Genomic DNA, 16,106 nt, shown 5'->3' with positions numbered 1-16,106 from the left:
AGCATTCTTTGATTCTATCCCAATGGCTGGAGGAGGAGGAGGGCTTCGTCTTTCTAAAATCCCGAAAATTAATGCCACCACCAATAAGACTCTCCCTCATCCCCTTGGTAAATAATTAGCATGCACTAGAGATGTGGTTTTCAGACTTTTATTTTTGAGTCATGTAATGCTTCCTTTTAAAAAAAAATCTTACCCCAAAGCATATGTAACATATAAGAGGCCACAGCAGAGCCCCCTATTGCAGTGGATGAAGTTGACCTGGAGTTTGCCCTTGGCCACAGCTGGAGACCTCTACAGAGTACATATTGATGTTTTTGTTGGTCTGTTTGGTTTGGTTTCAGGCACAAAGTACCAGTTTTCTTAAATCCGAATTAACCAAACTGATGATTCAGAGGACATTAATTTGAAATGAAAGGGGTTCTTTTATGAATCACTTTCTGGAGGATTTGTTCTCTGGTGCAGGGGTTACCAAGCTGTATTCTGGGTTCTGCCCCTGCTCCACCCTGCTCGAAATCCTCATTCTTCTGTATCTGATGAGATTCCCCCACTTTCCTAGGGCACAACGATAATAGGATGAAAAGCACCAAATTGCAAGTCAAGATCGGGGGCGGGGTGGGCCAGTTTGCAAAACTGTCTCCCAGTGTGACCTTGACAACGCCTCTCCTCCCCCTCTCTGGGTTTACGTTTCCTCCTTTGTCAAATGAGAATATTGGGCAAGGTGGTTCCCATACTGTTCTGGCAATCTGGGATTGCTTCCCCGCACCTTCACAGCCATGGACACCTGGCCTTCACCAGGTGGGCTGCACACCTGGCCCCCATCCCCAGGTCCCCCGGCTATGGAGTCAGCAGAGGGAAGACGCCAGAGGAGGGATCTTTGGGGTTGCCCAGAGTACTTGCCAACAGCTCTGCGGACTGCACAGACTCTGGAGGAAACAGTCCCCATGTGCCTGTATGAGCAAGCACTAGAATTGTCACATAACGCATTCCCAGCAGCTGCTCTCTAGAAATTTTTAAACTAGTCATTGTCAGTGCTATCTGCAATTCGACCTGGCCTGCCCCTAGTTTACTGTGGTAGAGCTAGCTCAGAGCTACTTTATTCACTCAACCAAAGATGCCTGCGTGGAGGAATGCAGGCCTCCTGGCTCCCAGACCCAGATCCCTCGTGGAGCCATATGTGTGTGCTCTTGGGAGCCAGAAGGAACCCTAGGGTCTCCTGGGGGAAGAGCTCCCAGGCCAGATAGCAAAGCCCAAGCTCTCTGCAGCTCCTGCTCTTGATTCTCTCTGGCCTGAGCTCAGCTGAGGGCACACACAAAATAAGAAGACCCCAGGGAGTCCCCTGTATGGGAAAGAGGAAAGACCATGGTCTCGCTGTGAATAGGAGCTCCCATTTATTGAGGCTTATTGGTGCGGAGTATTAGACAAAACGATTTATACACAGGATCTCATTTAATCCTTACCACCATCCTGCCAGGGGTATTAGAATCCGCGTTAGATAAATGCCGTGTCATTTACACAAGGAGAAGTGTCTCCTCTCACTTCCTGGCCCCTATACTTCTTTTTATAAAATGACAGTTATTAGAGGTTTTTTTTTTTTTTCATAATAGGAAGTACAAAGAGAAAAACAAAGAATGGCCCATGATCCCACTCCCTTATCCCCAATAAATTCTGTCAACAGTACAAAAAGAAAAATAACACATATACGTGTTTAGGAAATTCACACAGTGCAGGAAGTAATAAAACTCAAAGGTAAACACATCCCTTCCTTCCAGACCCTCTCCCCAAAGGAAAGATAGTTTTGGTATCTCCTTTGCAAGATATTTGCAGGAAAAAAACGTTTTGTATAAACCAGTCTACCTGCAATGGGTCTCTATATAGTCTCTCTGTGTATATTATTTTCATTTTTACTTTACAGGAAAGGCATAATACTGAAATATTGCCCTACACTCTGCTTTTTTTCCCACTTTCTATACCTTAGAGCTCTTCCCACATCGGCACTCACAGCCCTGCCTCCTTCTTTTTTAACAGCTGTGTAGTATTCCATTGTTTGGACAGATTCCAGTTGACTTAGCCCCCCATTGACAGAAAGTATTGCAATCAAGGCTGCACTGTCTAGCCTGGTTCCTATCTTATGGAAAAAGTTGAGAGCATATATGTAGGGAAAATTCCTAGTAGTTAGATACTAAGTCAATGGCCTGTCCTTCAGAGAGGCACCACTAATTTATACTCCCACCAGGAGCAATGAGAAAGCCCATTCCCCTGGCACTGGGTCTCATCAGATGCTTCAGTTTTGCCAAATCGATTCATCTTTTGAAAAAGATAGCTCATGTTTTGATTTGCATTTTCTTAATTATGAGTTAAGGTTAATCACATTTTTATATCTCCATTGACTTAAAATTTTTTTTCTTTCTTTTTTTGGTGGGGCGGGGAGGGTAATTCCCTATTCATATTCCTTGTGCACTTTTTTCTAGTATATTATCATTATTGTTGTTGTTGGTTATTGTTATTGATATGATGGAGCTTTTTGTAAACAAAGGGAAACCCCTTTCTCACACGTTTAAACCCCAGGGTTTTACATGTGTTTTGATGTTGGTCTGTGGCCTGTTTTCCCGTGAAGAAGGTCAACAGTGAAGTGGCTGCAGAGCAGGGCCCTGGCCAGTACCGTCGAGCTCCCTGCCAGCTTCCCAGAGACCAGCTCCCTATCTGTTCTGAGCGCATGCAATGCACTGCTGGCAGGCTCTAAAGATGGAGCACTGTTCCCCCTTTCGTGGAAGCTACTTCTGGTTTTATTTCATCACAATAATATATTTTTATTGCCCTATTTGCATACCAGATTTTCCAGGGCAACTCCAGTATCACTCAAATTTATTTAGGTCAATAAAGACAATTGGTTAAATGTTATGTACAATCTAATTTACCAATCTTTTCTTAATGAATTTTTGGATCTGTGTACTGTAAAGATTACAAATAAGTACATCCATGATTTTAGAAATTCTGTAGTTTTACTCCTTGCTTGACAGATTTCATCATTGGGCAGCTTTTTCTTCTCCCAGTGAGGACTTGAGGATATTTTAGTCTCTGAGTTCTTAAAAACTGGAAACTCTCTGTTTCCTTTATTGTTGGAGAATAATTTGGAAGTGAGTAAAATACTTGGGTAACCTTTCCATCTGTGTGTCTATCGATCATCTATTTAATCTATGTATTCATCCACCATCTATCAATGAATCTATCTATAGCTATCTTAGAAACAGAATAAAATAATTATTTAGGAGTCAGACATGTCCCCAGAAGTATCTGTCTTCCTAAAGTCAGTATTTATCATATCCATGAATTTCTTTGTACTTGTATAGCACTGCATTTGCACGTATTTAAACAATATAGTGGTGTGTTGCATGTTTTTAAACTCTGTGCTGTCATCCTCTTTGCCTTCAGCTAGTTTAATGTGGTTCTCAACATAACTAAGAATCGTCCATGTTGATACCTACAGCTCTGATTCATTTTATCTGCACCATTGTATAGGATTACATTGTCTGAATATACTGCGATTTATCCCTTTTCTCCTCGTAGGGAATACAGGGTTTTTTCCCAGTTTGTCTTTTTTAGAAACAATGTTGTCCATGAACATGCTTGTGTGTATCTCCCTATGCGCACGCGTGAGGATTTATCTCAGGCATAGACCTGAAGGTGAAATTGCCGGTTCTGTGGTGCATCTGTTGTCAGCTTTCATTAGCCGTCACCAAAGTTCCTTCCAAAGCAGTTGTACCAATTTGCACTCCCACCAAAAGTGTGCAAGAATTCTTGTTTCTGCTTATCCGTGTCCAGAGTCCCAGGCATTTTCATTTTTGCCAGTCTACTGGGTGTGAAATGATAACTCATTATGGTTTTAATTTGAATTTCCCTGATGACCTGTGAGATGGAACACCACTTTATGTGTGTTGGCTCTTCTGGTTTTCACTTCTGTGCTTGCTTATTCATCTCTTTTGCCTGTTCTTTCTATTGGGTTGTTTTACTTTCTTATTAATTTGAAGTTATTTGTGTGTTCTTGATATTAATATAAATGTATGTTTCTATCCGTTGACTTAGAGTTTCATGATTGCTTTTGATGTATCAGAGTTTAATTTTTTTCTGGTTTATTAATGAGCCCGGACTTTATTTACATTACTGGTTGATATAGAAGTCTCAAATTGTTAAAGTTCGACAAAAAGAAGTATACTTTTGCTTTTAAAAGGTGCTTTTACCAGAAACAGATATAAACAAACAAACCAAACTCAGCAAAACAAGAAAAGACACTTCTTGGATTCTTTTTTTATTGAGGCATAATTGATATACAATATTATATTAGTATTTGACATTTATATACGTTGCAAAATGATCATCATAATAAGCCTAGTTACCGTCTGTCACCGTGCAGACTTAATACAATATTATTGACTATATTCCCCTTGCTGAACTTTATACCCCCATGACTTACTTATAACCGAAGTTTGTACTTCTCCATCCCCTTCAGCCATTTTGTCTCTCCCCATCCCCTCCCCTCTACCGAAATAAAAGTCTCAGAATTCTTTAAAAGATCGCTTCACTTTCCGTAGATTTAGTGTTTTATGACGTTGGCTTGTGTTTTCCCCTTTTTTTCCTAAATGGCATTTCACCACCATATATATATATATATATATATATATATATATATATATATATTTAGATATCTGTCCTTCAAATATATAGTCTGATATTTGACTCAAGACTAAAGTCTTCCACCTGCTCAAAAGAAAATCTATTAACTTTTAATTATTGTTTCCAAATTATCCCTTCTGTCTCTCTCCTGGGCATCTGATTTTAAATAGATAGTGACTTCTGGAGTTGTCCTCTCTGTCTCTTCCTTCCTCCCATCCTTCTCGTCTCTTCATTCTTCCCTACTGAGTACCCAGTGCATCTCTCTCATTGGAATTGTCTTCACCAACTTCTTCACTATCTACCCTGCTGTCCATATTTGCAACTCAGGCAAACTGTCCTGATCAGTTTGTTCCCCCACCCTCCTCCATGGCTGCTGATTGAATTTCACCGATGTGAAATTCTCTTAAATCTTATTGAGGTCACCATTCAGATATTACCTTGTTTTTTCCCTCCTGTTTCTTGCAGCAAATCTCTTTTATAGAGAAACTTTCTATTTACTCAAGGTCGCTTTCTCATCAGAGCCACCAGCATCAGACAACTCCAGCAACCCAGCCCCAGACCTCTCTTTAGCTTTCATCTGCCTCCCACCTGGGGACCATTGTCCCCCAGTGCTATTCCTGTGACTCCTGACTTCTGAAGGATGCTGATGGTGAGAGGGCAGGGGCAGGTGTGGAGGGAGCCACGTCATCCAGATGCTGCTTTGCAAGTTTGGTCCAGCAGGTGGGGGCAGGCACACTGTCTCTGCAACCTGAGACCACCCTTGTTCCTGATCGGGGGCTGTGTGTTTGTGATGTTGCCACGTGGGTGTGTATTCCTGCTACTTACGTGTGCTCACAGAGCTCCCGCTTACCTCTGCCTGGAGCCCTGCTGGATATAGGGCCATTTCTCTGGAACTGCAATTTGGGCAGAATCTGTACTCCTTTAGCCTCCTGCCTCGATGGCCAGCAGGAGGGCATGGACTTGGGGTCATAGCTGCAGAAAAGAGAAGGGGGCGGCTCTTGGTGTTATGGCTAAAGAATTCTGTGATACCCATTCATACCATTCACATCATTGACCCTGGAACTCTGCACATCCCCAAGGCAAAGAAGGGGTATTGCCTTTCCTCACATCTGACCGTCCACTTGCATAGGGCTTCAAGTTACCAACCATTCTCTTCACACTGCCCTTGAAGGAAGTGATTGTTCCTTTGGAGGGTACAGAGAACGTAAATCATTCTAGACCTTGACCTCTTCGCATTGGCCCGGATCTGGCTGAAGACTGACCTGCCCATAGTTCTCTGAAACACAGTGGTTCATAAAATCTGGTCCCTGGACTTGTGACCATCATCAGCGTCACCTGGGAACTCGTTAGAAACAAAAATTATCAGGCCTCACCTCCTACCCACTGAATCAGGAATTCCGGGGCTGGGGCTGGGCAATCTGTGCCGTCCAGGTGAGTCTGATGAACTCAAGTTTGAGGACCACGGCTCAAACAAAAGCCTAAACTGCCACCATGCCTTTTCCAGCTGCCCCGAGAGATGCTGTTGAAAAATATAAAGGCTCTCTGGAGACTTGGGTACCCAGTGACAGGTGTCTAGACTTGGTTTTTGTATTTACTTTTCATTTGAACTCAGTATTTTCCAGACCTGTTGGACCATAGAATTCCTTATTCCTGTTATGTGCTCCTGGTCCTGCCTCATTCCCCTCAAAACCTCAGTATGTGAAACTCCACACGTCTGAGATCCAACATCTGTGAACTTGGGAATCATCACGCGGGCTTCTCCTGGCTTAGCGTTTCCCCGGGGTCGTGGCTAAAGCCTCAGAGAAGAATCACAACTGCACTTGTTCAGACTGAGGGGTGAGCTGGCTAGGGAGAGGGTTGTAGAAAGAGTGTGAATTTAGAGGTGGGTAGACCTGGTCAGGATCCAGGGTCCACCACTGACTAGCTCCATGAACTTGGGAAAGTGACCTTTTTCCACAGGGCTCTTGTGAGGAGTAAACGAAGCCAGGTGCACAGGACGGAACTGACATGGGGTTTGCAGACAGAAGACCAGAATGCTAGCGATGGTTCAGTCATCTTCCGACTTGACACCCCTGGCCTCAGTTTTTCCATCAATAAAATGGGGGAATAATAATAATAGCTTACCACGTGGTAGTGATTAAAATTTTAAGGAAATAATATATATGAATGATCTTTGTAAACTGCATAATGCTACAGAATGTTCGGCTTCTATGTCAGATTAAACCGTGTTTTCAGAGGCTCTGTCCCTTTGTCTGGCACATAGTAGGTGATCGGGTGATTTAGTTGGCTTTCCGTCAAGCACAACCCCAAAGCAGTAGCGCAGTGCTTAACCCTGAGGGACCTTGTTCCAGCTGACAGATAAGAATGAATTGAAGTAGCAAAGGCACTGTTTTATGTGCCATCTTTCTCAGGATTGATTTGTTTATCAAAAATTTTATTTATAAGGAGCACGAAAATAAACCAGCCCAAACTCTGCAGGATGTAACAGAGGTTCTGAATTAATGAGGTCCAAATTTATGAGGGTTCAGAATTGTTACTTCCTTTTCTTAACTCTTCTGTTGTCGGGAGGGACCGTGGGGGGGTGGAGGATGACCCGTCCACACGCCCCTTGTCCCTCTCTCCTTCATCCCCTGATGAAGTTGCATTTTTCCAGGACTAGAGTTGGATTTCTGGAGGTGTGACATGGCTTGGGATATGGGCAGAAGCCTCTTAGTTCAGCTCCAATAATTCTTTTCTATAAAATTCTGGGTTGTGACTACATTATTTTACAGCAAGGGAGTTCCTTGTGGAAAGCTGTGTGCCCTGAGGAAGGAGGTATTTATTCCAGAGTGGAGGGCATGAGGGAAACAATGGCAAAATGCTCTTATATTTCTTCATGCACTAGGATCACGGTTCTCAGTGTTTGGTCCCTAGGCTGGGCAGCATCAGAATCACCAGGCTACTTGATAGAAGCACAAAACTCTGAGCCCCATCCCAGATCTTCTGACTCAGAAACTCTGGGGGCGGGGCCCAGCAGTTTTGAACCTGCCCTTCTGGTTTTTCTGATGTACACTCAGGGTTGAGAACCTTTGATCTGGGAGAAGGAGGAAGGAACAGGGCCAGCCAGATGTCACTCTTCAGAGGAAGGATGCTGGAGTCCGGAAGCTAAATAGTGGGTGGTGCTGGGCACCCACCAGGACCCCAGCAAATGTCCATTGCACCCACCTGAACAAACTGAAATTCAGTCCTTTATCCATTTACTCTAGGACAATGGTTCTTCTTCCCTGTGGCACATTAGAACCACCTAGAGACCTCGTTAAAAATACCCTGACCAACTGAACCAGAATCCCTGGAGTAGTGTTGGGACATCTGTATTTTTAAAAGCTTCCAGATGATTCTGACACGCGCCCATTTTTGAGATTTAATGCAGAGGGTGCCTTGCTAAGAAAAAATGTGATTTAGGTTGTCTCTACAGTTATCATAGATTTTTCTGTTGGAAATGTATTTTACCTATTTATATTATAAAAATTACATACTCATTATAGAAAAAAAACTTGGAAAATACAGAAAAGTTGAAAGGAGAGAAGCAGTAAGACTCATGTTCCAGCTATCTAAAGGTGGTAGTCAGTATCAGGTGTGTTTTCTTTGAATCTGTTTGTTTAATACAGATTGTTTGTATTTGTTTAATACTGGTTTGCATTTTTTTACAGTGCTGTGATCATACTTAATATAGCATTTTCTTCCACTTTTTAACTTAACATTACATCTTAGGTAGTCTGCACATTGTTATAATTGTAAGTACAGTTTTTAATATGCTCTTGTGGCAACATGACAAAAATACAGCTTTTCTCCATTTTCACATGTGCATAGTTCAAGATGGTGTTTGGAGAGGACTTCTTTTCTTTATAATGCCTATATTTCAAGCATATTGTGAAATCCAACTTTGAATATCAGAAACAGAATATTAACTCTTTCTCTTCTCTTTGTCTTCTCCCAGGGTCCTAATCTGTCCTCGGACTTTTCCTCACCCCAACCCCACAGGTAGATGGATAGATGAGGCTGATGAGGGATAAAAATCTTACTATAGAAAGTCGAGAGAGGAGAACACATAAATATTTTCCCAGTGTTTTAGAGCCACCACCCTACCTGTCAGCCTCAGCGGATGTTGGATTTCTCCTAAGCCACAAGGCTATAATTCGTAGGATGAGGTGTGATTCATAAACATACACACACATAGAGCATTCTGATCAGACCCGCACTTCTATGCTTTGGAAAGAAAGAAACCAAAGGAATGAGACAAGAAAAAGAAAGAAGGAAGCTGGGACAAAGGAAAGGATGGTAGGACAAACAGACTGAAGTTCTGATGTGCTCAGTCAGAAATGCCAAAGTCAAGCCCTTTTTCCCACCTCTCCTTTTAACATAAGCTTCCCAGAACTTTCTTCTTTGTTGCACAGTTATATGTGCGTGTATGTGTATGTGTGTGTGTGTATATATATATACACACATAAATGTGTATTTAAAATGGTAATATATATAAAGTATGTAATACTTATATATTACATACTTCATATATACACTTTATATGTTTATAATATATATTATATATAAATTTATAAAATTATATATATATATATATATTTTTTTTTTTTTTCCTTGATTGCTTCTACCTTCTGACTCAGCTGCTGATTTGAAGTTAAGTTCACCATCATTGTTGGGTGAGCTGGAGCAGCAATGTTTGTCTCCTTGTTGGTGTCATGGATGCGCCAGGTAATTCTGCCCCATCTTCTTGCAGGACATTATGGGAAGGATGCTTACCGAAGTGGAGGACCTGATCTCCATAACTTCATCTCATCTGGATTTGTCACGTTAGGAAGAGGACACACGAAGGGTACAGTGGAAACCATTTTTTACTAAAATACAGAGGTTGCCTAGGGAACCCCGATCTGAAATGTGAAGATGGTGTGGAGGCCAGAGGCTGGTCCAGGACAGGATAAGTGGGGTGGTTTCCATAGCTACTTATCCTGGTGACATGCGTGGCTTCTGACAGGAGTGACTGGGAGGTCACAGGTGTAACTCTAGAAGGCAATAATAGACTTCCAAGAGGTATGTGTCCTGCCCCGCCCACGGCGTGGAGCAGGACACAGATGCCAGTGGCTCCCTGTGGGAGGGGACCACAGGCAGCATGGTGGGAAACACTGCTGACGGATGTGGCAGCATCTGCAAAGTGTTTGTTCTCCTCTTGGCTATTATTCCTTTCCATCTGAAAGCCACATTTTATAAACTGATGTCAATGTTCTGTACTGTGGGTCTCGAAGCCAGCGCGCATGTCGAGAGTTCTGGCGTCCTAAGTGTGTCTATGTAAACTCTCCATCATGGGCATACAAAGGTAGAGGTTACACAGACCTTCAAGCCACAAGCTGAAAGTTAACGTGGCATTTCTGCTGAGCTGCTTTATGACCTAGCCGACAGCTTGCAGAGCATCTGTGCAGGGGGTGTGGCATCTTTGATTCTGTCTTTTGTTTAAACAGAGTTCTACTAGTGTTGTGAGCATTCTGTCATATCAAGAGTAACTGGATTCCTAACTCCTTTGATTACCTTCCTAACACCTGTGTACTGTTATAGACAACTGTGAATTCTGTTGTAGGGATGGTATATCCCTGTCTTCCTCTGAAATATGTGTTTGTTTTAAGTGTGAGTGAACAAGGAACTTTGCAATTTTTTCTTACATTCCATGCACCCAATTTTTAAATTCCCTATGTGATGTTTGTTCATCCTATAGAGAAAAAAAAAAATCTGTATCTGTGTATGTATTCTCTGTTGTGTCTCTCTGTGTCTAAATAAAGTTTATTGAGGATACAGGTGGCATTTGTGGCTACTAAGAGTTGCAGAATCAAATTGGGACCAGATGGCTTGGGAAGGGGAAATGGGCCTCACAGTTAACTGGTAAAAGACACAATCCTTGATGTACTCATATCAACTCAAGCCTGGGATATATGACCCCCGTGTCATCTGCTTTGTGATAATTATCTATCACTGTGAAAACAGTTACTCTAAAATGTAGCATTTTCAACCAGTAATCAACATTGCTTCTCTCACATAGTTTGTGTGGGTCAGGAATTTGGGAACAGCTGAGTTGGGTGCTTCTGGCTTGGGGGTCTCTCATGAGGTTACAGCCAAGGTGTCAGCAGGGGTTGCATCAGCTGAATCGGGCTTGACTGGGGTTGGAGGACTTGCTTCCAAGGTGGCGCACTTATATGGTGCTGGCTATTGGCAGGAGGCCTCAGTTCCTCCCCATGCTATTCTCTCCAAGGTTACTTGAGTGTCCTCACAGCATGGTGGCTGGGCTTCCCCAAAATGGGTGATCCAAGAAAGGAAAAGACAGATGCCACAATGTCTTCTATGACCAAGGCCATGGGTTACACATCATCATTTTCACAATATTTTATTGGTTACACAAGTCAGCCCTATTCAGGATGGGGGACTACACAAGGGTGTGAATGTCGGGTGCCTAGGATCATTGAGGGACACTTTGGAGGCTGGTTACCACACCCCCGTGACCCACGGAGCAGAGCTACAAATCGGGATCTTTCCAACAGAACGTGACCTTCTCAACCGCAGTGCTTTCTACCCTTACTTATTACTAAGGCTTCTCAACGGCAGTGGCTTCCCACCCTTACCCTGCCCCTTAGAGTGGGTCCAACCTGAAACACCTAACAGTTCAATCAATAGAATTCTTTATATGTATATTATAAATGTTATGGCTTTGGGTACACACATTCATTCGAGAAATATTTCATGAGGCCTGGCATGCACTAAGCAATATTCAGAAGTAAAACAAAATAGAATCCAGCCTTGTGGAACTCATATTCCATTGGGGGAAGCAGACAAAAGAAACCCTTGATGCTAAGTGCAGGGAGAAAACCTAAAGCAGGTAAAGGGGGCGGGGAGCTACTGGTGTCAAGGAAGACCTCTCGGATGAGGGGATAATTGAACAGAGACTGGCATCCCAGGCAGGGGCATCAGGAAGGCCCTGAAGTAGGTTCTTGTAGATCAAGAAATAGGAAGGAGGCCCGTGAGTGAAGCAGGCTAGAAGGAGATGAGATCAGAGCCACAGGGGAGCCTGATCATGTATTTATGGGTGTGGCTGTGAGGCTGCTTTCAAATCAGCTAGACCTCCATCGGAGCACATACAGGTGATTCTCTATCCTTATCTGTCCTTCCAGTCACTGTCACCTGGGCATCCAGGAGACTACCCCGCCCATGCGTGTGGCGGCTTTGCTGTGGCCTCTGCTTATTATCTCCCCATTTCATCTTGTTCTGTGGTCTCATCCAGCCCTCCTGTGTGCGAATGGCCTGTCCTCCTGGTCCGTCACCCTTAGCACACCCTCTTCTCCATTCCCTTCCACTCAAGAAGGCCTCTGAAACCTCCTCTTTCCGGGAATGTACCTTGCGTGTATTTTCCTATTTAGATGATAAGAGATTGGGGTGGGAGTGGGGATTTGGAAATGGGCATTCCCTCCCAATAGCCAGACCCTTCATCCCTGCGCAGCCTGGATCTCTGGAAAAGGGCCAGGCTCTATCCTCGCTTCCTTCAGAGCAAACCAAGTTCAGCTCTGAATGGTACTTCTAAGTAAAGCAGCCCCAGGTAAATGCCCCATGGGAAGGGGACCACTCAGAGACATCTGACCTGGGGCTGTTCCCCATCATGTGTGTTTGATTCTCTTCCTTTTCTTATTTACTTTTGCTTCAACTCCAATTACTGCCTTTCCGGTCCCTCCCCCTTTATTCTTTTTTTTGTTCCTGCTTCTTATGTGTGCCTTAGGCCTTCTGGTGGCACCTGCCCACAGCATAGCCCCACTATGACTCTCAGAACTTGTGGGGTAGCTAACAGCTGTTTTAGAAGGTGATAGCATCGACCTACCGACCACGTCACTGAGTTGAACATGGCTTTCTATCAGACTGATTATCGGAGACCGAGCATGGCTGGTCTTTGTTCTGAATGGCACTGGGAACCTTCACTGGAAGCTGGGGTGCTCCCAGTCCTGTGCTCCGTTTTATGGGTCCCAGAGGCATCACAGAGAGATGTGCGCTCCAGCTCCAGTGGGGCTCCCCCAAATTCAGACAGTGGGGTTGAGGATGCATATATGTCTGCCTGCTTTATAACAAGATTCACAGGTACAGGGATAATTAAATTCTTTGGATGAGGCCTAACTAAGTAGATATTCTTTTGTTAATGGGCTGGAGAAGGTGAGACATTAGAAGAAATAGAATTCTGACCCTAGGGGCTTCCTAACCACCAAGTCCCCCTGCTCCATCTCTTTCCTGTTGGGAGACCCCACATTTTAGCCTAGGGCGCCACACAGTCATTGGCCAGCCTCCTAGGTGGCATAGCACTGCCTTAGGCTTCCAGGCACCAGAATTCGTACTTAGGCCCCTTTTCAGGACTTTCTAACTGAATGATGTGTTCTCACCTTTTCCTATAATTCTTACTTTTCCTTTTATTTTCTCCTTCTCCTAGGGAACTAATTCTGCATGTCTCCCTGCTCTGATTTCTTCTTTGACTTCCTGCTTGCTCATCCCTTCGGGTAAATGGGAGTCAAGTCTCAGGAAGATACTGATCAGAGTGGCCATGAGTTTAGACCAAGTTTCCCCTATAACTTTTCCCTCTGTTGATTAGACAAGAGCCCCCAGGCTCTCCCGCGGGAACCCAGGGCAGTCTTTAAGGGCGCAGAGGGTCTACTCAGGCTGCCACGATGAAAACCCAGGGATAAAGGCTTCTCTTTACCAAGCAGTTACTTTGTGCCGGCACTGTCTTATTTGCACCTTTACAGTAACCCCGCGGGAGAGCTCTTGTCCCCATTTTCACTGGTGAAAAACTGAAGCTGGAGCAGTTGAGTGGCCTGCCCAGGTCAACTCCGACAGTTAGCACTGTTTCATCCCATCCAGACCTGCTTCCAGAGTAGGTACTCAAGCCCCACACATCCTGTCTCGTGACGGAAGGGCCAAGGTGGGCCGGGCGGTGGGTCAGTGGGACCCACATGTCATGAGCACTCAGTGCCTGATGGCTGTTTTATTAGAGGACACACTTTACAAGACAGGAAGTCACAAAAAGAAGATGGGCTGGAAACTAGCACCACCTTGTAAATCAACTATACTTCAATGAAAAAAAAAAAAAAGAGATCAGGAGTCAGAGAATTTACACCAGATGAGCAGGGTCTGTCCTTCCAGAAAGGAATCTCAGTCTCCTCAGATAGTTATTCAGGGTCTGTCTCAATGAACACACCTACCGACACCCTCTGCTGTCCAGGTGGTTTGGTTAAAAATCTCAGACAGGCTGGCTGTTTTTTTTGTTTTGTTTTGTTTTGTTTGCGGTATGCGGGCCTCTCCCGTTGCGGAGCACAGGCTCCGGACGCGCGGGCTCAGCGGCCATGGCTCACGGGCCCAGCCGCTCCGCGGCATGTGGGATCCTCCCGGACCGGGGCACGAACCCGTGTCCCCTGCATCGGCAGGCGGACTCTCAACCACTGCGCCACCAGGGAAGCCCGGCTGGCTGTTTCTGAGTCTGGATGAAAAAGCCTGAAGACACTTTCCAGAAACTCCCATGGGACCCACTGTCAATTCCCTTGATCTCCACCAGTGTAGCCCAGGCCACACCAGGCCCAAGTCCTTCCAGGTGGTGGTGTCAGCAAACGCATCTGATCTGTGCTGACCGGCACTGTTCCTCGGGTCCTTTCCACCCGTGTGTGTGTGCGTGCGTGCGTGTGTGTAAGAGACAGAGAAATCCCTGAAGCCTTTGCTGTAAGGTAGGAGCCCCAAAGTGACTCCCGTTTGGAGGAGGTAGGCACTGCTGCCCACCTGGCCGTTCATCCCTCCATGTCAGCCTGCATGCTGAGCATCTGCTCTGTGCCACACACTCTTCTAGGCCCTGAGGATGCAGCAGACAGACTTTACATGCCAGAGAGAGATGACAGACATACTGAAAGAAAGAAGTAAATCTCTGAGGTATGTCAAAAAGGAGTTAAAAGCTATGGAGCAAAATGAGGCAGAGAATGAAGGAAGGAGCTTCAGTTTTTACAAAGAGCATCCAGAGGGCTTCAGAAAAAAACTGGCATTTGAGCAAAGGCTGAAGGAGGTGAAGGGTCAAGTCGCCTGGATTGGGGGGTGGGATGGTTTCCCAGGCCAAGGGAACAGCCACCCACTGCCCACCTGGCTGGCACAGGGACAGCCGTGAGGCTGAGGCAGATGGGGCCTGGGTGTGGGTAGTAGGGGACGAGGTCAGAGAGAGGCTGGACCACCCAGGGCCTGGGGGTCACTTGAGGATCTCGTTGCCACTCTGGGCAGAACGAAAAACAAGATGCTTTTGGCCTGAGCTATTAGGAAGAGGGACGTCTGTGGGAGGGCCAGGGTTTCGGCAGAGGCTGGGGGTGAAGGGAATTCAATCTGACTTCATATTAAGTTTTAGATGCATCTTAATCACCCACGTGGAAATGTCAAGTTCAGGGGAGTTGTCCTGGCTGGGGATGTAAACGGGGGAGTTTGCAGTACGTGAAGCCGGACGCCGGGTGAGATCAGCTAGCGGGTGAGCAGAGGCTCCAGAAGAAGAGATGAAGTTGGGGAGGTGAGGAGAGACCTGCAGAGGAGACTAGTCAGGAAGCAAGAAAACCAGGGCTGGGTGAAGTCTTGGAAGTCAAGTGGGAAGAAAAGCCGTGTTTCTGGGAGAGAGCCGTCAGCTGTTATAAACTGTAGACAGGCCAGGGGAGGTGAAGCCTGAGAAGTGACTGCGGTGTGACTTGTAACGTGGAGGTCATTGTGAGCTTGGCAGGGGCAGTTTGGGGGTGGTGGGGAAACTCATCCGTCCGATGGATGCAAGAGGGAATGGATGACGTCTGGGATGTGCTTCTACACGGTCAGGGCAAACTGAGTGACGGGAAGAGAAGGGTTCATCATGCTCGCCTCTCTGTCTGGGGAGATGTTTGAAATGTTCCATGATAAAAAGTTTAAAAAGATTGTTAAAATAAGGGGTGAAGAGGAATAGGAGACTGCAGGTACAGACAACTCTGTAGAGTTTTAAGGTGAAGGAGAAGGGAGAAAGAGGGCAGTAGCTGGAAGGCAGCGTGATATAAAGAGAGGTTTGTCTTTTTTAAGATGGGAGAAATCACAGTATATTTGATATTTGTATGCTGATAGGAAGGATCCAGTAAAGAATGGGAAATTGATTATGCAGGAGTGGGGGATGGTGTATTTCAGAAGTGACATCCTTGACAGGCGAGAGATTCCTTGATGGAATCTGTCACCCAGGGGGGGCTGGCCTTGTCTAAGGGTGAAACCCACCCAGAGTCGCAAGCAGGGTATTCGGCCACAGGTGCGTGCAGGTGGGCATATGGGATCCCTGCTCAGTGATTCGGGAAGCAAGGTCATCCACTGTAAGCATTAGGGTGACCAACCATCCCAGTTTGCCC

At 45.2% G+C, this 16,106-nt stretch overlaps 1 protein-coding gene across 4 annotated transcripts in view; it reads left to right on the top strand.

Moving 5' to 3' along the window:
* The window catches only part of SHISA6 (shisa family member 6), a gene marked incomplete at both ends in the record, with an annotated part of 242,919 nt that overhangs the window by 110,792 nt on the left and 116,021 nt on the right, over positions 1-16,106 (top strand). For 2 of the 4 annotated variants that reach the window (XM_079726181.1, XM_079726180.1), the window contains one exon: positions 9,440-9,535. The exons of the other annotated variants lie outside the window; for them this stretch is intronic. In XM_079726181.1, the coding sequence (XP_079582307.1) occupies positions 9,440-9,535 (96 nt within the window). The remainder of the gene's footprint in view (positions 1-9,439; positions 9,536-16,106) is intronic. 4 annotated transcript variants of the gene reach the window in all.

Source organism: Hyperoodon ampullatus, assembly GCF_949752795.1.
Source record: "Hyperoodon ampullatus genome assembly, chromosome: 19".
Lineage (NCBI taxonomy): Eukaryota > Metazoa > Chordata > Mammalia > Artiodactyla > Ziphiidae > Hyperoodon > Hyperoodon ampullatus.
The sequence above is the reverse complement of the archived record's forward strand: the minus strand, read 5'-3'. Positions and strand labels throughout refer to the sequence as shown.